Source organism: Ammospiza caudacuta, chromosome 2, assembly GCF_027887145.1.
Source record: "Ammospiza caudacuta isolate bAmmCau1 chromosome 2, bAmmCau1.pri, whole genome shotgun sequence".
Classification (NCBI taxonomy): domain Eukaryota; kingdom Metazoa; phylum Chordata; class Aves; order Passeriformes; family Passerellidae; genus Ammospiza; species Ammospiza caudacuta.
In genome coordinates, this window is record NC_080594.1 from 48,282,403 (window position 1) to 48,306,534 (window position 24,132).

General features: G+C 38.9%; 1 protein-coding gene across 1 annotated transcript in view; it reads left to right on the top strand.

Annotated features, from left to right (window-relative positions):
* The first annotated feature begins 2,338 nt into the window (after positions 1-2,338).
* The window catches only part of RNF17 (ring finger protein 17), a 40,780-nt gene continuing 18,986 nt past the window's right edge, over positions 2,339-24,132 (top strand). Inside the window, exons 1-20 of the mRNA XM_058800013.1 lie at positions 2,339-2,489; positions 3,240-3,321; positions 3,928-4,019; positions 4,702-4,760; positions 5,717-5,772; positions 7,019-7,118; positions 8,197-8,277; positions 9,687-9,784; positions 10,574-10,745; positions 12,174-12,250; positions 14,540-14,614; positions 15,776-15,867; positions 17,374-17,535; positions 18,111-18,303; positions 18,753-18,918; positions 20,235-20,425; positions 20,995-21,133; positions 21,595-21,748; positions 22,455-22,570; positions 23,497-23,617. Of these exons, the coding sequence (XP_058655996.1) occupies positions 3,245-3,321; positions 3,928-4,019; positions 4,702-4,760; positions 5,717-5,772; positions 7,019-7,118; positions 8,197-8,277; positions 9,687-9,784; positions 10,574-10,745; positions 12,174-12,250; positions 14,540-14,614; positions 15,776-15,867; positions 17,374-17,535; positions 18,111-18,303; positions 18,753-18,918; positions 20,235-20,425; positions 20,995-21,133; positions 21,595-21,748; positions 22,455-22,570; positions 23,497-23,617 (2,221 nt within the window). The 5' untranslated portion in view covers positions 2,339-2,489; positions 3,240-3,244. The remainder of the gene's footprint in view (positions 2,490-3,239; positions 3,322-3,927; positions 4,020-4,701; positions 4,761-5,716; positions 5,773-7,018; positions 7,119-8,196; positions 8,278-9,686; positions 9,785-10,573; positions 10,746-12,173; positions 12,251-14,539; positions 14,615-15,775; positions 15,868-17,373; positions 17,536-18,110; positions 18,304-18,752; positions 18,919-20,234; positions 20,426-20,994; positions 21,134-21,594; positions 21,749-22,454; positions 22,571-23,496; positions 23,618-24,132) is intronic.

A 24,132-nucleotide genomic window follows, 5' to 3' on the forward strand; every position in this document is an offset into this window, starting at 1 on the left:
CAGCAGCACCGCCGAAAGCCAGGGGACATCGGTAGTGCCCTCTGTGCACAGGCGCAAGCTGCGCCTTCCTTCCAGGATAATTACTGCTTTTTTAGGAATGATTAACCGAACCGCCCGTTTTCTCTTCAGATTTTCAGAGTGGTGTGAGCGCAAAACTGAAGAGACGATGTATATGTTCACTTATTCTTTCAGATATATGCTGACAGAGCTACCCCACAATATATACATGATACATAACCTGTATGCACGTCTTTATAATTCTCTGTAAAGACATGGAGAGCAGAATGTGAAGCTGTACTTTTTTTTAATTTTTACACAATTAATAATAAGAAAACTATTACTTCAGAATGTGTTGCTATTGTTCACTTAACTAAAATATAAGCAAGAATAAGCTCTCTTCCCACCAAAGAGCTAATTAGGCTAATTAGGCTTCTTACAGCTAGTTAGACAGTTTTTCAGATAATCATGTTCTGCTGGTTTAAAATTGCATTCAGACCTCTAATCAAGCCAACCTTCCTATCATTTCCCTTTCTCTGCTACATCCACAGCAGGTCTGCCATCACCAATCCTACATTTTACTCCTCAGCTGTTACTCATTATGATCTTAAGAAACTGTTTCTGAGTTAGAGTTTAAATGGGAATTAACACATAATAAGAAAGATGAAAACAAAATTTTGGGTGCGCAAGCCTGCCCTCACCTTGGAAGCAGAGGAAGCAATTTCCAAATCTAAATACATGTTGAGAAAACACCTTAGATTTTAGCTTCATTGCAAAAAGTGAAGGGAGAACCAGAAAGACTGGTATTCACAGAGCAGGAGAAGGGGGTTTAGTTCTTATGGGTAACATAGAGAGAGATGATTAATTTCTTCCCATCTGAGTGAAATTATTTAGAAGGGAAATGAGTTTGAGGATAACTTCTCAAAAGTTCTACCCTACACACACAGATCAGGCTCATTCAAGTGTAGATTTAAAAAACCCATGCAAACTTGTTTGATTTGGGTGTTTTACCAAAAAATGGATGAGGCCCTATTCCATAGAATTGTGTAATTTTTGAACTTCATTGCTCCTTTCTTCATGCTTTCTTCCTCATTACTCCTGAAATTCTTCTCCTGTCCTTTCAGCACACAGGACCGTAGTCTCTCCTCTTCTGCCTCTTTTCCATACAAATACTGTTTGCCTTGGCCACACCAACTGCAGTACAGCCTGTTATTAAGAAAACCTTGAGTAAGGTTTGTGTTTCAGCATTCCCTGTGCCCACTATCAGTGGTATGTCCTTCTTGGTAAGTTTTGGTAGCCTTGATAAGCTTTTAGTAACCTTCCCCTGAGCATGTCAAGCCCAAAACCTTAACATGGCAATTCCAACAAGACACTTATCATGTTAACACCTGGACATCAGCAGAGGAAAATCAATGTATCTTGAATGTTAAAACTTAATTGTATTGCACTAGAGGTGATTAAACAGACAGCTAGACAGTATCATGCTACATTTGTGACAACCAAAACATGAGTGGCAAAACACTGCAAAAATATCTCTTGCTTCTTCTGCAAGTGAAGAGAATACATGTAGAATAAAGTAACCCCAAAGCATGGACTTCAGTGCTTCTATCCAGTGCTCGGGTTTTGGCTGGGGTAGTGACAGTGGCTGATATGGGGCTGTGGTTTGGATTTGTGCCGAGCAGAGCACTGATACTACAGAGATGGTTTTGTTGTTGCTGAGCAGGGTTTACACGGAGCCAGGGCCTTTTCTGCTTTTATATTGTCAGGTTTTGAACTGGTGAGGAAGCTGTAGGTGCCTCAGAGGCTGGGAGGGGACACAGCCAGGACAGGTGACCCCGACTGACCAAAGGGACATTCCAGGCCATCTGACATCATGCTCTGTGTAGAAAGAGGGAAAACAAAGGAATGTCGGACGTTTGAGTGATGGCTTTTGTCTTCCCAAGTTACCATTGTACGTGGTGCGTCCCTGCTCTCCCGAGAATGGCCGAACACCTGCCTGCCCACGGGAAGCTGTGAATTAATCCCTTGGGTTTTTTTGCTTTGCTTATACGCGTAGCTTTTTCTTTCTCTATTAAACTGCCTTAACCTCAACCCACAGGTTTTCTACCTTCCACTCTCCCGATTCTGTCCCCGATCTCGCTGCTGGGGTAGCGAGCGAGCAGCAAGCGGTGTCCCATCCCGGCCCGCAGGTACCACGCACCGCCCGGAGCAGGGTCTCCGCCATGGGGCACGATGGCGGAGTGACCAGCCGCGCGCGGCCGCCCCGCCCCTCGCGCCCGCCCGCGATTGGCTGCGGCCGCCTCGAGAGACGCCCCGGGCCGGCCGCCATTTTGGCGCGCGAGGGGCTCGGCGCGGTGGCGCGGGGAGTGGGCGCGGTGCGCGAGCGGCGGGCGCGCGTCCCTGAGCCCGTCCGCAGCGCCGCGGGGACAGAGAGAGAGAGAGTGCTTCTGTGGGGCAGGGACCCAAAACCACCGCCACAGAAACCACGGAAGGTGCGGGCGGCAGCACTCCCCAGGGATGGGAGTCAGGGTCCGTACGGGGGTGGATTGCAGGCAGGGAGCGAGTATGGGGAGAATTGGAGTAAGGTGAAATCATCCTTTGAGGGTACGCGCTCAGGAGGGAGGTGGGAGGGCAGCAGTGGTGGGAGCTGTGAGCTTCTTATGGTATCCAGCATTAGCGGGAGGTGTGAGCTTCTTACGGTGTCCAGCATTAGCGGGAGCTGTGAGCTTCCTGCGGTGCCCAGAAGTGGTTGGAGCTTGGGAGCTTCCTGCGGTGCCCAGCAGTGCTGTGTGTGGGCTTCCTGCGGTGCCCAGCAGTGCTGTGTGTGGGCTTCCTGCGGTGCCCAGCAGTGCTGTGTGTGGGCTTCCTGCGGTGCCCAGCAGTGCTGTGTGTGAGCTTCCTGCGGTGCCCAGCAGTGCTGTGTGTGAGCTTCCTGCGGTGCCCAGCAGTGGTGGGAGCTTGGGAGTTCCTGCGGTGCCCAGCAGTGGTAGGTGGGTCGGGGTGGAGCAGCTGAGCAGTGCAGGGCAGGCTGCTGGTCTGTTCCATTTAGATTTGCTCTTCAAGGACGAAATAGGTGTGCAAGAATCCAGTACAACATAGGTGTATATGATACCATTTCTCTGTCTATCACTTCCATTTTGCTCTCAGCAAAATTATATGAACCTATAGTTGGCTCGAGTGATGAACTAGGCTGTGTTGAAAGTAATTTGTCTCCTTTTTCTTTTTTTTTTTTTAAATATTAGGCACCATGAGTGGAATGGGAGAGTTCTCCTTGTTGGGTGATAGTAATGGAGAGCTTCACAGAAGTCGAATGAAAGGTGTGAGGTATGTGGATTTCGAGATGGTGGCTTTAATATTATCAAGCTCTGGCAGCACAGTTACCGGGAAATAGAATTGAAAAAATGTAGAAAGTTTGTGTTCTGCAGTGTTGTGAGACTGTTTTTCTGTGTTATGTATGTGAGTAAAATACTCAGTTTGTGTGAAGTTTCCCTATTTGGAGTAGGTTCATGGAAAGAGACAGTTTTAACGCAGTTTGGTATGGTGTCAGATACTGTGTCATACTGGTCTGTATGTATTTCTTACAAATTAGCTCTGTTGATTTATTCAGTAGTTTTTAAATAACTATAATGAATCTGAATTAAACTGATTGCATAACAACTTGTTTGTGCTGGTTCTAGTTACCTGAAATACTGCATGCCTAGCAGCTGTAGTATCACCTTTTTGTATGATCAATTCAGTGTCCCAGAGCTAAAGTACTTCTCTAGTTAAGAGAGGGTAACAAATTTTTTGTGGTGTGTTTTGTTAACTGTAGCTTCTTCATAAAGTCATTTGGTAAAAGTGGATGAGCTTTGCTCTGAAAGAGCTGGAAGTCAGAATTAATTTCTTACTAATATTCTTGATGATCCTAAATCTTTACTTTTACCTCTAAAGGCAGTGTCCTAAGCTACTAGAAGAGCATTTTACAGAGCCATATCAGAGAAATGGTGATTTGTGTCATATGTCAAAAACCATCAGTGCAGAAGGTAAGGAAGGCTTTGGGATCTTTTTATTTCCAGCAGTTTTATTGTGTGCACAGCTCACTGTTAATTTTTATTTTATATGACCTGTTAAGGACAGTAGATGAGCTGCTGGATTTGATTAACACATTGTTTATTTGCTATTTATCAGTAGTTAGCAAGAACAACCAATTCCTTTTGATTCCTCTCCAGCTCCTTTTCTTGATGAAGTGATTGTCAAGTTTGTTCTAAAAGAAACCTCATTTTTCTGGATTTTTCTGCATGAGTAACTTTTTTCCAAGAGTTGAAAAATTGTATGGGATGCATAGTATTTATGGGTGTTCATGAAGCAATGTTTTTTCTGGTACTTAACTATGCTCTTTGAAGGTGTGGGGTTTTTTGCCTTTTTTCCTTTCCTATGGTTATCCTGTACTGAATGTAGAAACAATATATATAGCTAAAGATAACAGATAATGCCCTAATCAGTACACACAAGTCAGTCTTTGTAATTCTCAGCTAAGTTTTATATCCATCCATCTGGATTTCTATTTCTAGCTCTTAAATTTTCTTATTAAAAAAAGTCAAGGTTCTAATTCCTGTTGACTTGCTGAATACTCTTTAGAAGACTACACTGGTGATGGTGTATTTTTGTTGTCTTATGGATTAGGATGCCCCACAGAAGTGGGTTTTTCTGTGCTTGCTTTTACAGTGTTGCACGGTGATGGGAAGGATGAAGACACTGATCTGTTTTGTTTCTCTTCTGCAGAAGTAAGTTGATCTAAAGCTTTCAGTTCAGCAGTCACTGTGGTGGTGTGAAGTAGCAATTTTATAGGAGCTTGTGAGTTTTCATTGAGAGTGATTAAAGCAGGCTCAGGCCCCCTCTGGGTTCAGGGTCTGTGCTTTATGACCACCTACATCCCCAGCAGGTGCTTGCTAGCATTTCTCATTACACAGTGTTGCTGTGCAGTGCATGTCAGCTGTTCAGAGCCTGGGTTTAGGAAGGTTTGTTTTTTACAATTCTCATTAGTGCCCCTTGTAGCCAGATCTGCTCCACCCTCTTGTGTGCACACAGTGTTCAAGAAAGCAACTCATTAGTATGTACATTTTCTGTACATAAAGATTTAAAAGATACTAAAAAAACCACTTTGCCCAGTATTCTGTAAGTTTTGAGGTTCTCTGCTTCTGCATCTTAAAAAAAAATGCCTTGTGTGTGATTCTTGTGTGTTATGACATGTTATTGCCATTGTTTCATTAAAATTTATATTTTGGACAAACATGAAATGCCTTTTTTCATCTTATGAAATTCAGGTTTAGCATTTATTGCAAAATACAAATGAGTCAGATCTTTGGCATTTAAACCCTGAGATTAGGCCTTATTGAAAAGGTACATTGTAGAATCTGGTTCAGGAATCCAGTGTGTTAGGAGTTTTGCATAATAATGGGGAAAATACTGATTGCAAACAGGAAGTTGGGATTCCTTTTACTTGGAACACTTTTTATTTATCACAAAGGTGCACTGATGGCTACAGATGTTCCACTTTGGAGCTCTTTCCTTAGACCTCCCCTTGTACAATTCAGCAGTACTTACTTTGAAGCTTGGTCTAATTGAAATGGTGGGCAGGGGTGGATACTGAAGGTGAACACAAGTTGATAGAATACCTTTCCCTGGGATTTGGCTGTAAGCCTATGGTTTAACTTGTTTTCCTTTTCCCCCCTGAATTTAGAACAAAATGGACTTTAAATTTGGGCTGTGTGGCAGCAGCTTGGAAAGACAAGCAAGGTAAACCTTTATTAAATCTTTCCGTGTCTTTAAATACCAGCCTGGGGGAAAATTTGACCAAGTAAGTGATTCCAGACATTTTCCTTGGGCTGATTTTTTAGTGTGTTCTTTAAACTTCACTAATATTGTTATTGATATAAGTATCTGATACTGTGGGAAGACATTGAGTACAAGTATCATTTCATTGAGAGGCAGTGAAAAACAAATTGGTTTGCTTGAAAATGTGTGAAACAGAGTTTTAAGCACTGTGGTAGATGGCTGATAAGGGTTCAGAGGGAGAGAGATCTGCTGAACTGCCAGGCTGTGGTGGGAAGGACTCTGCCTGCTTCCCCCCAACACCTGCTGATCCCATTGCCCCTTCTGTTTCAATAGCCAGTCACAGCTATTTGAAGATTATGCCAGCAATATTCTGTGGTCTTGTCAAATCTAAAGTACGTTCACTTGTTTATTTGCCCAGTCAGTGTGAACCTGAAGGAAGTCTTGAAGTGGCTGTCTTCCCTCTGCAGTGTTATTGCTGTGGAGATTGATGTTCGTGCAAATAAAGAGTCCCAGAAAATTCTTTCAGGTCTCTTGCATAAGGAACCTGTTCTGAAAGGAAGATGCAGGAAATTTGTCTTCTGAGTTTGGTGCATGTAACACGCACTGCTAACCTTGCCCAAAGTGAAAGATTTCCTGTGGCAGCAGGGTTCTCCTGATCCTCTCACCATTGGTCACATGCAGCAAACTGAGCCCAGGAAGAACAACACAAGGCTTCCTCCTGGAATAAGGCTGGTTTATGCAGACTGCTTTTGTGGGAGTCTTGTTAGCTGATGCAGCAGAGCAGCTGAGGTCATCATGCAATAAAACTTAAGAGCCTTCCTAACAGGTTGCCAGTAAATGGTTTTGGTGTCATTGGTCATGTATTGTAAAGATTTTAACAGTAACAAATGAAAAATGAATACTGGAATATTCATAGTCATGCATTTCCTCTCACTGAGGATAAGAATCACTGCCAGCTGCTAAGGTTTTGTTCAGCCTTGCCAAAATAGTCAAATGAAAAATAGCTACATTTAAGGGGATTATAGTAAAAATTAGATATTTTTTTTAATGGAGTATCTGCTATATGTGTGAATTCATTCATTACATAAATAGGTCTATATATGTATTTAATGATAGATTTTGAAATACTCTTGTGAAGTATTTGTAGGAAGTTTGGTACTTTATTTAAAATGCATAGGTCCTTTCTTTACAATTTTTTTGTTTGCAGGCCCTTCAGTCACAATATCAAAGAGAAAAATGTTCAGTACCCATTTTCTTCCAATGGTGGGCTGAGTGATGGATCAGCTCTAGCTCCATCATCTGACATGGTGTGTTAACATGGAATTTCCTTATATTCTCACTTGGTTTGGTATACGTATAGTTAATAGTGCACTTTGTAAAACAAAAAACTCTGCACCCTTAACAGTTTCTTGCTACTGTTCTGTCTTACCATAGGGATATGCAGCTACAGTGTTCATAAGATAACTTGACAAAATGAGTGCAGCTCAGACTCCCCAATGAGATCACAGCTGAAGACACTTAGGTCTATCTAGCTGCTGTGAAATTGTGTTTTGAATTTAGCTGTTCTTAAAAGATACTCCAGGCTTCACAATGTTTGAATTGGGGACTTCTTTATTAGTTTTTAAATTTGGGGCATCTGCAAGGCTCATGTTCACATCCTTAAAACAGTAATTCAGGGCAACAAGATTGGTGGACAAATGCACCTCTTTACGTTCTGTTAAATTTCCTAACCTCATCTTTCTGAATAGGTTTGTGAGCTTTTAGACCAGAAAACACAAGTTGTGGATATTTGAAAGTGACCGTAAAGAAACTGTATATCCAGTGCCAGTCGTGTTTTCTTCTGTGGAGATTGTCTTGTACACTGACCTTGCAAATGTCTGATGTGATTTCTTAGGTAGTTTTGTTACAGTGCCTGTTAAAGTTTGAAAATGGTTTCCTTGTATCGGCAAACTACTGGAAGCTAGCTATGTTTTTGAGGGGTTTTCTCCAAGTGATATTCCTAAATATTTTAGTTTTGTTCTAGGCTGCAGTATTCCCATTCTTCTATCTCCCATGTTTTCTTTTCTCTGTATTAGTAACTTTGTTTTGCTTTTTTTTTTCATTTACTGTTTTAATTTGGTTTTTGTATGTGAGTATGCAATTAAATTGTTTTAAGAAACAAATATAGCTCTGTTTCAAAAATACTACAGTGGAAATGTTCTCAGTGAAATTCAGGTGAGCCAAGTATTTTGTGTCTGATGGCCATTATGGAGCTGCTCAGAGTCTTCACATAGCTCATCAGTCATCCACATCAAATGCCTCTGTCAAAATGGCAAATGATTGTAGACCCTCTTGTCTTTTAGTTGTGCAAGCAACTTTTATGTTCATTGGCAAACTTTTCCTCAGGAGAACAACACTGGGCCAGATATTGATGAAGCTTTGGGCATAGCTGTTAGTAATCTTGGCCACTTCCATGATGCAAGCAAGGTGGGTGAAATTTAGTTAAATAAATCATTAAATAATCAGTCCTCTCCTAGACTGGAGGTTTTTGTTGTGTGTGGTCACACATTAATGCATTATTGAAATTTGCTTTTCCTGCCTTTGTTTTCTTAACTCTTTTGTCTTTAACTGTTCCGTGTTGTTTCTGTGAGTACACAGCCTTAAAGTCCGGGCTACAGTCTGAGAAGTAGTCTGCAGAGGAGTACACAAGTTTGTGCATAATTTAAAGTTAATTGGTTAATACATACATTTAGCAGAACCATATGCAAGCCAGTCTTTAAGTACTAAGTTTGTGTTTCTTTGGATCAGGGAAAAGTTCAGCTTTTGTTTTTACTCTAGCAGCTAGTCTGACTTTTAAATTCTAGTGTGCCTCTTTCTGCACTTAAAGGTGGAAAAGATGTTTTGAGAGCAGGAGAAGTAAAAAATGCAACAGAATGTGCAGAAAAATGTAAATCAAGCAATTTATATGCACAGTATAAAACATAGGAAGACTCCTAGAACACCAGCTATGTTGTTAATAGGTTTTATTAATTAGCTTTTAAATTTTATCAATGATAATATAATTTATTTAAACTTTAGCTCTTCTTAAATGTTTGAATGTGCTGCAGAAAAGCTTGCAGTTCTCTCTGTCATCTATTTGCATTTTACTTGTAAGATACACAGTATAGAAGTATTTAATGTTTCAAAAACTTAGTTCTGGTAAATGTGGTGGGAAGTGTCTGTGAGGCCTGTTTTCTGTTACCTTTCTAATGGCCAGTCTTTCTGTTAAGCAAAGCTATGTTGAATTCCTAATTCATTTACTAATAACATATTGTAAAACCTTCCCATTTCAGCAGCTATAATATAATAACCCATGGGTATTATATTATAGTACCAAGACTGTGGTCTTGCAACAGCTTTTCAGCAAAGACTGAGAAATTGCCAAAGCAGTATTGCACTATTGAGGTTGTTTTTCCCATGGTCTCTTCATTCAATGTAACTGTAGTAACAAAACTGATGTTTGGCCAGAGGAAGAATTTTTTTTTCATTTTCCCTTTATGCTCACAATGAGTTTTAAAAAACAGTAGAAATCTCAGCATGCTGTTATCTGTATATGGTGCAGGTTTGAAGGTTAGGTAAGGACAGTGAGACATTGGGCCCAAGATCTGTGTGTTTCTTCCTAAACATAAAAGCTTCAGTGGGGGATTCAAACAGTGCCAGCTGACTCCAAGTTAGAGAAAACAAGAGAGTTGTGATGAGCTATAAGTGGTTTAATGTAACTCTGTCTGCTGGGGTATCCATCAGTGTCTTACTGTTCATTGCTTCTGTTCTGAATTTTAAAAGTAGTAGTAATAGTATTGTGAGAGTAATAAAATAATAATGAAATAATGCATGTTTATTCGTACTGAACAAAATAGGTGCTGGAATACTTGGAGTTGAAAGTAAAGCATAAAAAAGACAAAGTTACAGAAGCTGCAGATAGAACACTTGATGAACTTATTACTCTTCTGTCAAGGTAGTAATCTAGTTTTGTAGTATGGCACGGGTGAGTTACTTTTACTGCAAACCTCGTCCTAATTCAGGTGAAAGAGTAACATTTTGTTTAGAATTTTCTCGTAGCAGTATTTTGTAGTACCTGTCTTTTATTTTTACCTTTTCATTGTGGCATCTTGGAGCTGGTTTGCATGGTTGGAAAACACTAGCTTATGCTGCCTCTGCTCGTAAAAGGATAAGAAAAATTACCCATAATGTTAATTTTCTGAAAAAGCTCAATTTTGAGGTTTTCTAATACTCTTATTAGTGGATGATAAATTTTAACAGCGGGGATAGCAAGGATTTTTTTATTTACTTCCTGCACATTTTCAAGCTGATAAAAGTGCAGGGACACTTCATTTCTGGATCTTCACAAATATTTATGTGTTCAGACTGGGAGGAGAGAGGTGTTAAAGGAGGAGCCTCTGAGGGGCATGGTCTTTAATTCTACCTTAGTAGAATAAATTGTAAGATTCAACTGTTTATTTTTCAGTTGGATGTGTTTGGAAATACCAGGAGGTTGAAATGGAAGAGTGCTCCAAATATTTAATTAATAAATATCTTTGTGTGACCTCCTTAACTTTTGTGGTTCCTCCAATTACAGAGTGTGTTTCCCATGCCTGTACTTCTCACTGTTTGGGGGAGATGAGCCTTGTGTGTGAGATGTATCCACTTTGTATTGTGTGGCTGGCAGCTGTGTGTAGCAGTTCAGATTGAGTCTGTGCAGCTGAGTGCGTATTAAATTCTGTGAAAAGTAATGTTTTTAACACAGGAAAAGGAAATCATTCGCAGAATTAAAGGAGAACATCAACAACTACATTTCTAGTATTGCAAAAACGAAGGAAATCATTGAAGAGAAGAAGAAGCACTTGATTGGTGCCATTAGGACGGCAAAGGAATTAAAATTTTCACATGCTCTGAGAAACTGTTGTGATCTCGCTCAGGTAGTAACCTTCTTGCACTGTGAAATAAGAAGCACTTGATTGGTGCCATTAGGACGGCAAAGGAATTAAAATTTTCACATGCTCTGAGAAACTGTTGTGATCTCGCTCAGGTAGTAACCTTCTTGCACTGTGAAATAATTTATTTTTAAGGAATATATTAAAATTTGGTTTAGACGTTTGTGGTCCCAGTTTGCTGATTTCAGTGCTGACATTTTAGGGCTGTTATATTCTTACCCTGCTTCTTCACAGACACAGAATTTTTATTTGGTCTTAGTCGCCAGTTACAGTCGGGTGACTGATAGAGGAAGCAAAGAAAGGTGGTTCTTACCTGGAAGAGTTTGGCATCTGAAACAGGAAATGGAGGGGGAAGGATAGGAAAACTGGCACAGTGCTGATCAACGAAAAGGTGGTGTTTGGATCAGTTTAGTTTAAGCCTTTTTTGTTCCAGAGCTCTTCATCCTTCTCACTGAACTACTCCAGAATTCATGGCCACACTCACTTGATCCTCTTGGTCCCAGGCCTTTACTTTTGTTCTTTCTCCCCATCACATCTGCTGTTCATAGAAATCCATGCTACTTGCCATGCTGTATCAGAGCAGATATCCTCTGGAGTCTCCTGTCTGGCAGCAGAGAGGAGAGATGCTTGGAGGGAGCATCCAAGAAACTGGGGAAGTTGAAGGTTGAGGATTTTAGTATCAATAGGATACATCAGGCTCATTACACTGAACAAACATTACCTTATTCTGTCATAAGATTGTGGAACATCTTCTTTAATGTCATTGTAGAGCTTATGGCAATGTGCGTGGGTGTGTAGGTATGTGCATTGTATGTACATAGGCATAGGTTGTGGCAGTGAGTTCCACCTTTTACTATTTAAAATGAGGTTTATGTAGAAAAGCTTCCTCTGTTATTTCAAAATGTGCCACTCAATTATTTCATTTGGAGCCTTTGTAGTCCTTGTGTTGAGAAAAGGAATGAATGATTGGTCTTGTCATTCTTTGAAGAAATGTGCTTTTCAGAATCATCTACTCTGCATCTGTCACTTTCCAGCTGAAGAAACTGGGTCTTCTGACTCAGAAAAGACATCTAGTTGTTCCTTTTTTCTGGCATTTACTTCTATCTCACAACTGATTTTTTGGGAACTGGCAGCCACCACTCTCCTCTCATAGGCCTGCCTTTTTACTTAGAGATCACTTTCTCATTAGATATTGAAATAAAAGGAGTATCTGACTTTTGCTTCTGTTTGCATGCTTAGATTACAAAATCCCAACCATTAAGTGTTAGTAAGGCAAGAGACATATTTGAGAATTGGCTGTTGGCTAAACTCTTGGGGTTTTTACCATAAAATTTAAGGTGTCATGCTATAGATAATAAGTGCTTGTATAACTTCCTATTTACTGGACGCTAAGATTGTACTTTGTCATTTTAGATTATTTATGACTTGAAGTTGCCAGTGGAGACTGAGCTCTCAAAAGTGAAGAATTTAAAGGACAAAATACTTTCAAGGTAAATGACTGGTGTGGGAGATATACAGGGAGGTAAAAAGAGGCATGGGTTATCTTAATTCCAAAAACTGTTCATGGGACAGTTAAACAACAGAAGTTGAGCTTCTTCACTTGCAGTTGACTGAAAAACTACTTTAGGCATAAGTATAAACTCTTCATTAAAAGTAGGCAGTAGCCTTTATGTGAGGCATGGGAGAGAAAACACGTACAATTTGATGAAATATAGGTAAATACATATGCATTTTAAAAACCCTTGACAGACTTCTGCCACTTCTGAAATCCTCCTTTCCTTACAAATAGAAATAAATTGGGAGAATAAGGGCTTAATTACTTTTTTAGTGAGTCAGTTTCTGACCTTCAAGAAACGTAAAATGCTTTTTGGACTGCTGGTGTCTAAAGAAAGTTGTGGAAAATCCCAGTTGCCATGCCGTCCTCACTGGAAGCCACTGATGATTTCTGTAAGAGAAGTGAGTAAGAAAGGTCACAGCTGAGGTACACCTGACCCTGTGCAGCTTGGTCATAAGGCTGGCCAAGAGTGCTGCAGTTCCTAGTGCATAAAGGCCACACTGGAAAATGGAGGGACAGGACAAAGATGGTGCTCCTTTGGAACATCTTGGGATGAGCCCCTGTTATATTTCAGGATGTAGAACCTCTCAGGGAATAGAGTGGGGGGTGTGATTCTGACTGGCACTGAGAAATGAGGCTGAGCAAGTTGATTATTTACATGGTAAATGCAAACAGTTTTTGTAGGATCACAGAATCATTTAGGTTGGGACAGGCTGTTAGGATCACTGAGTCCAACCATTAACCTAACACTACCAGCTCTGCCTTTGCCATGTGTTTAAGTGTAGTATCTACATGTCTTAAGTCACAGTCACAGAATGGTTTGGTTTGAATGGGACCTTCAAAGGTTGTATAGCCCAAGTGTCCTCCTGTAAGCAAAGGCATCCTCAGCTAGATCAGGTTCCTCAGAGCCCCATCCAGTCTTGACCTTAAACCTTTCCAGGGATGGGGCATTTACCACCTCTCCAGGCCACTTGTTCTGCTGTTTCACCACTCTTAGTGTAAGAAATTCCTTTTATCTACTCTGAACCAACATTCCCTTTGGTCAAGGGGTAATGGTTTTAAACTGTTGCAGGAGGCTCTAGAAAAATCTCTGTGTGCCTGAGTTTCTGGAAGGTGCTGTAGGATCTCCCTGGTGCCTTGCCTTCTCCAGGCAGAACAGCCCCAGCTCTGTTAGCCCCATGTCTCCAGGGATGGTGACTCCGCCAATCCCTGGGTGGGTTGTTCCAACATGAGACAAAAATTAGGACCCCTCCTGTCTTGTTAGTTGAGTTCTAGAGTTAGAACATGGATAAAGCAATCTATAAAATCCTCTTTTAGAAAACTTAGGCCCTACCTACGAGGTCACTGGTTTGAAGATACTGTGAGTGATGAATGGCAATTTCAGAGATGCCTGTTTAAATGCATAATGGTAAACTCTCCCAATTTAAAAGAAAGCTGAAACAACAAAATCCAATTTTTTTTCATTGGAAAACTTTTTGAGAACTTCAGCTAAACAGAGGACAAAGGAGACCTGATGAAGGATAGCTCTAAAGGTGTTATGTACCTTGTGCCACTCCAAAATTTCACCAGAGGTGAAAAAAACCACAAGTAGGAAATGCATAGAAGTTGAGACACATGCTGTAGACATAAAATGTTGTAGAAGAAAGAGTGATACTTTCCTGAAGGGGCAGTGGGAGAGAAGCCCAGACAACTGCTCAATACTACTTACATTTCGGTTTTCATTAATTAAAACTGGATAGAAAAGTTAAGGCATTTATTTAAGTTACATTCACAGTTCCATTAGTTTAAATGTAAAAGTGCTTAAAAGATTTTGCTGGTTTTCATTGGTAAAGAAAATAGTTAATAGTTAATAGTGTAGCAATGAACAGAAGCATATATTTTGGGCTTGAGTTACAGTTTTGTTCTTTACAAAGGAAAGAAAATTCTTTGTCTCTGTGCAGAATAATATATTGAACTAAACTGAGTATAGATGATGAAACTGGGTGAATGCTGCAGTACTCTGTGCATGAGGGTGAAAGCATAAAACAAGAGTTTTTAAATATGAACATGAAGATAAATGAGCAGCCAAATCTGGTTTTTGTAGGAACAAATAAACTAGAGTAGGTAATTAATCTTACTTTGCCCCTCCATGAGTATTGTGCTGAAAAACACCATAGGTCTCAAACTGTCAAAGTGATTTAGGTATTCTTGTAACTCTCTATAATGTTTGTTCTCTTCTGTTGAGATTGTTCCTGAACACTTTTGAGATTACATCTTCATTAGAAAATTTGGGAGAGATTAAACAGGGAATGACAAAGAAGTAAGTATTTTTTAATGAAAGAGAATAGGTGTAGTAATTTACCTCCTCTAGTGGTTAAGTGCTTACTGGAGACCAAATCAAAAAAACTGTAGGTGCTTATGGAATTCTAAGATTTTATTGAAGCAAAGCAAATCTTTATATGCTGATATTTCAATCAGCATTCCAGTCAGTTCAGTTTGTGTTTCAGTTCGGACATTTTTGTTTTGCTTGTGTTTTGCCCTAGTATATTTTGCTGAATCACCTAAGTTATCCAGAATTCATTTACACTGTTTACTTTTCAACTTTGATTGGCACTTAATGATTTGACCATGGAATCAGTTAGGCTGGAAAAGGTCATGGAGTCCAACTGTAAACCTAACACTGCCAAGGCAACCACCAAACTGTCTCCCTGGGTGCTGTGTCTGCTGTGTTTGTACTGCATGTAATAGAGATGTTCATCATTTCAGCACATGAAAATGCATCTAAATGAATCTCTAATGAACAGCAAGTACTGAAATTGGTAGTGTTTCCAGTTCATGGTCTAAATACAGATTGTGTCAAATGCCAAAAAAACTTTAAGATTAACAAAGAAAACCCTTATATTTTCAAAATTACGGTTGCTTTTATTTTGTTTAGGGACTTTTTGTTTGTTTTTGTTGTTTGTTTGCTTCTGTGGTCTTTGACTAATACTTGAAAAAATGGAATGGAGTTGCTGTTAGGGCTGTTGTAGTTAACAATGAATATGCTAAAAAAGATTTGTTGCATACTGTAATATTTGAAAATCCTACACACGAGAGTGAGTAGTATCTGGTAGTACAAAAGCATTGGATATGCCTTTTGTTTTCAACTTGAGCTATCTTAGCACATTATGAACATTGTTTTCAAATAGTTAGTATTTGTACTTGTGGTCTCTGATCATGTAGGTTGGGGGGTAGCTCTTGCAGTAAGCTGTGCCCTAGTACTGTCTGTGACAATTCTTCCTGGGATTCAGAGTTATAGTACTGGTTATTTCTTGTCTTGGTATTTAAAAGTGCAATTCAGTTTATTTCTAGCAGGTCTTATGAGGCATTTTTTTGACATAGTGATGCATTCTTAATAAAAGCTCTGCTTTGACTTGTGCTTTTCTAAAAACAGACTGAATTATGTTAATTTGTTTCCAAATAAATTTTTTCCCAAATACAGTGAAGATAATGGGCAAGACACTGTTATCCTTGATGACCAGGAAGAAACACCTGATGTCATAATAGAAGAAATACTTGAAGATGACTTGGAAGGCAAGTGTCTTAGTACCTCATGCTTTCTGTGTTCCATTGCTGAGTGTGATCCAGTTTTTGAGACTTGTATTATGCTGTGTGTTTGGCTCATGCAAGTTCTTTAATGGTGTCTGTTTCAGTTCTTTTGAGGGTTTTTTTGTTCTCCTGTTTAGCTTATTGAAAACTTTATCACAAGCTCTCCAAAGAGGGTCAGAAGCACTATCTGTTATACGATGATTTACTGTGACTTGTAAGAGTTTCTGTCATTGGCTCCTGTGGAATTCTTTTCTGTCAGTTACCTCAGCTTCTTGAATCTTCTCTCAGGCCATTGTCCTATGATATTTGGCAGGAACAGCTAGGTTACTCGGCTTGTCTGGTTCTCCCTGGATTGTACTAGTAAGAGTGTAGCTGTCAAGTCCATGAAGGAATCCTTCCCCTCTGTCAGAAGACTGAATCTGGAGTACTGTGTTCAGTATTGGACCTTGTGATACTGAAAGTCACTGTCACACAGGAGGAGGTCCAGCAGAGCCTGCCAGGCTGGTGGGCAGGAGGTGCTCAGGGTCTTACAGGTGTTTTCCAGCCTTAATAATTCCATAGTTCTGTATGTAAGAAAAGATAGCTGACTCATCACTCTTGAAGATGATGGCCAGGGGTGATCCAAAAGAGGCGGTGTCCCTATAGGGGAAATCATCTAAGTCATTCAGACTTCTTGTTCAGGTGCCATCTTTTACACTGGAAATGGCCAAGAGAAATCTTGCATCTCTTCTGGATGCAGCATTTCCTAAACTTGGAAGCGTGGTCCGGGATACCTGGTTGGATTGTTTCAGGTGCTAGATTCTGTGTAGTCTTTCACCCATGATTGCAGTTCAGAGGTGGCAGTGCTCCAGGATGTTGCAAGTTTGTCTGGTTGGTGTGCCCTGATCAGTCATGCAGGTGACATTCAGTCTAGATGATGTTGTCCACTCTTTGCAGGCATAAAATACTCTTGTAAGAATTGGGTTGTGGGGCTTCCAAAACCTTCTGATCCATTAACAACCTTTGTTGAGTGGCTTCAGAAAGAGAAAGCTGTTTTTTGCATCCCTAGTGGAGGGAGGTGCCTGCAGTACAGAGGATTTGGATGTATAGTCACAAATCCTGTCTTATATAGGGTCATCTCTTGGCTAGTTCCTTGGTCTTTGTGCACTAACTATAGGAAAGTGCTTAGCATACCTGTTCTTAAAAGTAGAAGTCTTAATCTCTAATTTGCTTTCTATGTCTTTGTTAGAGGGAATAAAAACTCTGAATTACCCACTTAAATTCAGGCTACCACTTTGTGAGACAGCGTTTTGTTTTGGAGCATAAGGGAGGTAGTTCAGAAGAAAAATTCCATCAGGAAGCAAACATGGTAATAGTTTGAAACGAGTAGGAACAGACTTGTCAGATTAAAATCTGTTACATGTAATATTATCATGACTAATGCAACATAAACTGAATCATATGCCTGATAATATCTGGAGGGTGTTTGATAATTTGTTATGTCTTACTCAGGTTTGACAGAATTGGTGTTGGTAAGCCATGTTATAAATCCGTGCCATTTCTATGTTCGGAGATATTCACAGAAGAAAGAAGCATTTGCTTTGCAGACAAAATTAGAAAACTTCTGCTGTAGTAAGAGTTCCTGTCTCTTGCCTTCAGACATTTTGGAACTAGGTAAATTGTTAATTTCTAAAGGTCTACACAGCTTAAAATACTACCTTGCAATATACCTTCCTTAGTATCATATTCTTTCTTTTTTCTCTCCTCCCTCCCACTCCTTTATGTGGTAAAGCAGTCCTATTAAAGTTACTGACTGAATAGAAACTATTCTAGAAAGGAAGATGAAAGACAATAATACATTCTTAAATCATTAAAATTATTTCCTAGCCCACATGTTGATGATGTTACCCACTTCCATAATGTGTTTAGAAAACTGATAAAATATGTAATATGTCAGTGGGATTTTTGCCACTTTACTCAGAACTACAGAGGTTTACCAGAAATTACTTTTTGATACAAGCCAAGCACCTGATATCCTTAAAGACACTGTGTGAATGAATGTGAGAGGAACTTCTGGTGGCTACAGAGACAAGATTTACAGTCTTTGTGTCTTCATTGTAGCAGTAGCACTTTCATTACCTGTGTGGAGGATGGGAATAGGGGAGCATTATGCAGAACTGTAATAATAGTTTTGGTATGAAATACTTGAAAATACTGAATTTAGTCCTTTTGTATTTGCTTCCATACAGGTGCTAGAACTTTCATTAAGAGTAAGGAAACTGGAATGTGGTGCCGTGGAACTATCACTGAACTAATTCCTGTAGAAAGTAAAAATCAGAGGAAGAAGCTTTGTGGTCCAATAAGATACCAAGTGTGTGATATTGCATTGCTGAAAGTATTCCTGATTGATTTTGGAAGCTCTGTAGTTCTGATTTTCTCAGGGTATGTTTATGGAAAGAAGGAGTTTTGTCTGCAGTTGTCTTTACTGTTGTTATTCAAGATCTCTTCTGAGAAACAAGTCCTTCCTCAACTTCACATAGGTGGAAAACCAGATACCCAAATGGCTCTGGTATTCTCTTCATACACATTCCCCTCAAAAAAAAAAAAAAAGTGGCACTGTATTTAAGTGCACAAGTGAACAAGCCTGCATACATTAAAATATTTAACTGAGACATGAATTGCAAAAGCAAACTCATGAGCATGTAAGTACTAAATGCTTTTAAAAAATGCATTTCAGTGAGACTTTAAAATTCTGTTTTATGGACATGACATTATGCCAATTACTGCAATAATAACTTAAAAGTCTGGGGTTTGGTTTGGGGAGTTTTAGGCATTGGATTTGGAGTATTTTGCTTTTAAGCTAGTGCTGCATTTATTCCCATTGCCATTAGATGTGATCCCACTGAAAGGCCTGATCCTGTTACTCTGCAAACTATTGAAACCCATGACATTTGTCTGTTTGTGAGGAAGCCTGACCAGCACATTGAGGCAGAGCTTGCAGCCATTCCACCTTTAGCAGTACGGTGTTCACTGAAGGATGTTGTTCCCAAAAATGAAGTAAGTACAAACTGCTTGAAGTATTTCAGGACCTTCTTCTTAAGATTTCTGTTAAAGAATGTAAATATGGAATTTAAAATTATTTTATTCCAATATAAACAGAAGAAAACCGAAGAGTACAGGGTTTATTTTTTAAAGTTGAATTCTCTTGTAAAAAGATGTGTTGCATTGCTTTCATTGGAAAAGAAATGAAAGCTTATAGCAGTCTGTCTTAAAAAGCCTGTGAGACTACAAATGTATATTTCAGGCTTAAATCTCACTGCTCATACTTGAGACATGTTCTTTTGTGAAGTTTAAAAAGTAATTGCAAAATTGATCCTCTTCTTTTGTGTCTGTCTGGTAACTATGCAAGTAGTAACTTTCAAAAGTCATCCAAACAAAGAATAAATGGCTTCTTAAAAAAAATTAGGATAATCCCTTCAGGGATTATACTTGTTACTTAAAAATTTTTGCCACTATTGTAAAGTGTTATTTATTCTCTTTCAGTATAATCACAAATAAAGTACTGCCAACCAAAAAAGGCATATATATAGCAGTATTATTTCCTTCAGTATGCACTTTTTATTAGGCTTGCTTTATTGCCACATTCACATGGAAATGAGCTAAGTCCAATACAGCTCTGCGTTTCTGGCAGTATTAACTGTTGTTCAGTTTTGAGGAGTTTTTACCAGTCTGATGTTGACTGAAGTAATTTTAAATAGGGAAGTTCTGGAACAATTTTCTCAAGTGTAGATAAAGTGCCTTCCTTATATGTACTCTCAGTTTTCTCTGTTCCTAAGAGGTACAGATTTGTGGTATCAAATGAGAAATGCATTAACTTGATCCCAGAGAAACAAATTCAGACAGGCTTTTTCAAGGTAGATTAAAATGTTACACAGGATGCTGTGGAGAGTAGCAGTGTGTAAATTGATCAGATCAGGTTGTGTATTTGTGTAAAGACACAAGAAGACAAACTTATATTTCTGCTCTCTCAATTCATGGGGAAGTCATGAAATGAAACAGGTGAGATGATTCTGGTTAATGTATCAAAACAATCTGAGGGAATCTCCAGAAGAAACATGGTAGAAACTGCAGTCCTTTGGCCTGACTCAGTATCATGCAGTTTAATACACATACTAATCCATCATGAAAGAATTCCATTCAGTGCTGTCCTGGCTGTAGACTAAACAAGTCTGACCATGTTCAGTATGTAATCTGTTCAGATGCATCTGTGCTTTCTTCCTTGCATTTACTTTATTTATCTTTTAATTATTTTGTTTGTATTTTTTGTTTTAACATTCTCTGACATCCTCAGTAACTTTTTCTTTCTAATCCAGGATGAAGGTTGGGGAGAGGAGGCAAAGACAAAATTTTTAGAAATGGTAAATAACAAAGTTGTTTCAATGATGGTATTTAGAGAAGAGGATGGTGTTCTCATTGTGGATCTGAGAAAACCTCCATTTAATGAAGTAAGCAGTAATACACCGCTGTCTCTCAAGGATGCTTTGGTTTTCTTAGATTTGGCAAGGTATGTGTCTTCCTTTGGATCCTGCTCCTCTGTGCCATAACTGGTAACAGAATAATGCTTACCAAGTGAAGTTTACTAAGCTGGTTGCTTTTGCAGGGTTCCATATATTAATGTGTTAACTATATATTAACTAACCTTCAGCAGTGTCTGCTGATTTCCTTTTTCACCTTCACCAATGAGCACCATGCTGTACTCATTTGCCCTAGTCAGGCTTCATTTAGATAGGGAACTTCATTTTAGAAAATGGCAAAATATTTAAAATTTGTGAAGAAATATAGGCTCTCTAAATGAGAAGCCTTTGATGTCTATCACAGACAGAAAACCACACAGAAATGAGCCTGGGATCCGTTTGATTTGGCTGGTAGGCAGTGGGAGTAGCATTACAGATAATTGACTGCCCCACCTGCAAGAAGGAAAGTTTAAGCTATACATAGAAGTATGAATCAAGTAATTTTTATAAGATCATTTTGTGGTTTTTGTAATGGGAAATTTGACATTTGAATATAAAAGGATTGGTTTGCAGTTCATTTTGACTGACTTTATTCAAAATTTCACTTTGTTTACCTTAGGTTTAAATTACAGCTTCCCAGCCAGTTGGAAAACTGCACCATCTTGCAGTACAGTCCACCAAATATTCCACAGGAAGGAGAAGAGGTCTTTGTTGTGGTTTGTCACATCAATAGTCCAAGTGATTTCTATCTTCGCTTGGTAAGTTTAGAAGTAAAGCCTGTTCAGATTAAACTGTGAATAAACATTTTAATGTTGAGCTATTTGTAGCCCACAGTAAATAAGCTAGAACTTCTATTAAGTTCTGTCAGTTGTTACCAGTGGTTGGATTCCTAGAATTAGTAGGTGAGATTAATTCCAACAGTCATTGATTCAGCCTAGTTAAAATTCAGGAATTCTTAAAATCCTGGAAAGGTTTTGTCAGTTCTGTAACATGATTCATTCTTTTGTAGGTGTACAATATTTTACTGGTTATAATTGATTGAATAGGGCACTATTCAGTAATTGTTAGGCTCTTTAATTCACTTTATGTATTCATGACCACTTTAATTTTGGAGGGAAGACTGGAAAGTACAATACTATTGAAAGAATTATCCCTTAAAAGAGTAAAAATGCTATTAAAAAAACTGCTGTGTACATGTGGTTTGTTGTTTTTATTTCAGAGAGAGAGTGTGGAATCTTTAGCTCTTCCAGAGAAAATTCAGGAGATATATAAACAAGAGAATGGTAAAAACTTTGAAATTTTCTGCCCAGTTGAAGGCCAAGCATGCATTGCAAAGCAGGAGGATGGGAATTGGTACAGAGCACAGATTATAGGTGAAGTACTAATTCTTTTACTCTAATGCTAGGTTGCAAAATCAGATGTGCTAGTAGGTCAGAATCACATGCTGGATGTGAGCAGTAACATCCAGCCAGTATTTTTACTGGGAATTATGATGCTACCAGGTAGCTTCATAAAGTCAGTAGTACTAATTCATATTCTTTTGCTATTAACAGACTGGTTTATACGCCTGTTCTTTCTAAACAGAGATGCAACATATTCCATTCTCTAGGGATTATTGAAATTCTATTACAGAATTATTTTAAGTAGCATTTCTCTTGCTGTTACAGTGTGAACCCCAGCTTTGGCTATTCCAGCCAACCTCTGAGTGTGTCTGGTGTTGATTCATAATTCTCCAAAGTAATTCCAAAGGGAGTGGGGGGCTGTGCTTGTGCTGAGTCTGTGTTGCCTGTAGGTGGGCAGTGTAGCATGTCTGCTTACATGTTTGTAAAACTTGGCATGTTTTCAGTGAGCCAGTGTCTCACAAAGGGGGCCAAAATGCCAGGGCCCTCCTTTTAGGGACCTGAAAGAGCTGGCTCCTGAAAAATACGCATTTTGGTTGGGGTATAAAAAATAAAAAAAATTTATACAAGGTGATCGATCATATGGCATGAATGTGGGGTCTACTCTGAAATTCTGGTGCTTTAACCTGTATCAAATCCTAATTGTTTGTTAAAATATCTTGGGTTGTTTTCCTTGGAGGGCTGCCAAGTTGTCGGGAAGTTCTGGTAAAATACGTTGACTACGGCAACGTTGCAAACTTAACTCATAAAGACATTCGCAGAGTGAAACAGGAGTTCCTGAGCTTTCCAGAAAAGGTAAATGCCTGGATTAAACACTCAAAATTAACAGCATCTCAGTGAATGAGAGGGGGAAGAGAGAATTGGGCACCTTCTGAAATACATTAAATAAATAAAATGTGAAGGAACTTCATTTTTGCCCACCATTACGAAGTGTCTCACTTAATGTTTTGGGTGCATATTGAAAACTCATTTTTTTTTGTATCTTTCAGGTGTAAATTAAATCTAATGTTGCTCTGCAGTATACATACTGCAGGAGAGGTATATATACAATGTGTATATATACATGCTTATTTATTCACCTAAATTTATTTCCATAATAAGCCAAATGAAATTTTGTGTTCTTTCCTTTTTAAATTATAATCTCATAATAAGAGGGGGTTTTTATATGTACTTTTTTTTGCATTTAAAATTTGGTGTGTTTCTAACTTGAGGGATGGTTGGAGTGTCCCCCTTTTAACAAGGAGGAAAATTGACTGGGAAAGAAAATGGCAAACTATTTGTGTCAAATAAAAAAAAAATTAGCACAAATTTCTTTGCTATTCATTTGATATTTCTGGTTACCAATCACAATTATGCTTTGAAACTTCTTATATTGGTAGGGGTTTTTCTTAACTCCTTGTAGGTACCAATGGGCTTTTTTTATCACTTCTGTGCAATAATCTTTACTGATCTCTGCACCGGTTCTATGCCTTACCATAAAGGGAGAAAAAGAGATTTAAGCTCTTTGTATTTCAGCAGGAAAGTCTCTTAGTGTGAGGTTCATGCTCAGCTACAGGGAAAGGAGGGATCATTTTGAGCTAAATCAGACTGTGGTAATGTGGAACCAGAAGCCAAGGTCTTGCTGTCTTGGATGAGTGCAAAGCAAAGCCTGTGATTGAGTCATAATCAGATGATTTTGATCTGTATGTGATGTTGTTGCATAATCTTGGGTTTTTCTTCAGGCAATCAGGTGTAGGCTGGCTTGCATTGAGCCATTCAAAGGGGCAGATGAGTGGAACAGAGAAGCCAAGGAGAGATTTGAAGAAATGACTGAAGATAAGCTTATGTTGTGTTCAGTTATTGGTAAGTGTATTAATTTCTATTTATATATTGTTAAGTTGTCTCAAATGTAGAAACAATCACTTTGAAATTTAAAATAGTATTTATTTGAAATGCTTGTGTTTGTACCTGCTAGAGATAGACTGGAGTGAGAATATCTAAATTCTCTCCTCTGATTGGAGGAGGCATAACAGATAAAATTTGCAACAAAAGTTCTGCTCATGTCTTGTCTTACAGACCACACCAGTGTTACATGATATAAATAATCTGATTATTCAGGTGGGCTTGTTTCCAAAAGTACTAGCTGTCCATGGTGTTTCCTGACTTTATTGGTATCTGGGAGTGTGATTGCTGCTGCTCTGAAATATTGCCAAGAAAAAGAAAAATAATTTCAGATAACACATATATGCCTTAGTAGGATTTTTCTCAATATTGTTCATATGTAGCTACTTACTTGTTAGCCCTTGTGAAATGATGATATGGAGCCCATTTGATAAATGGAATTGTGTAGCAGTTGGAGTTGTTGTAAAAAAGCATTT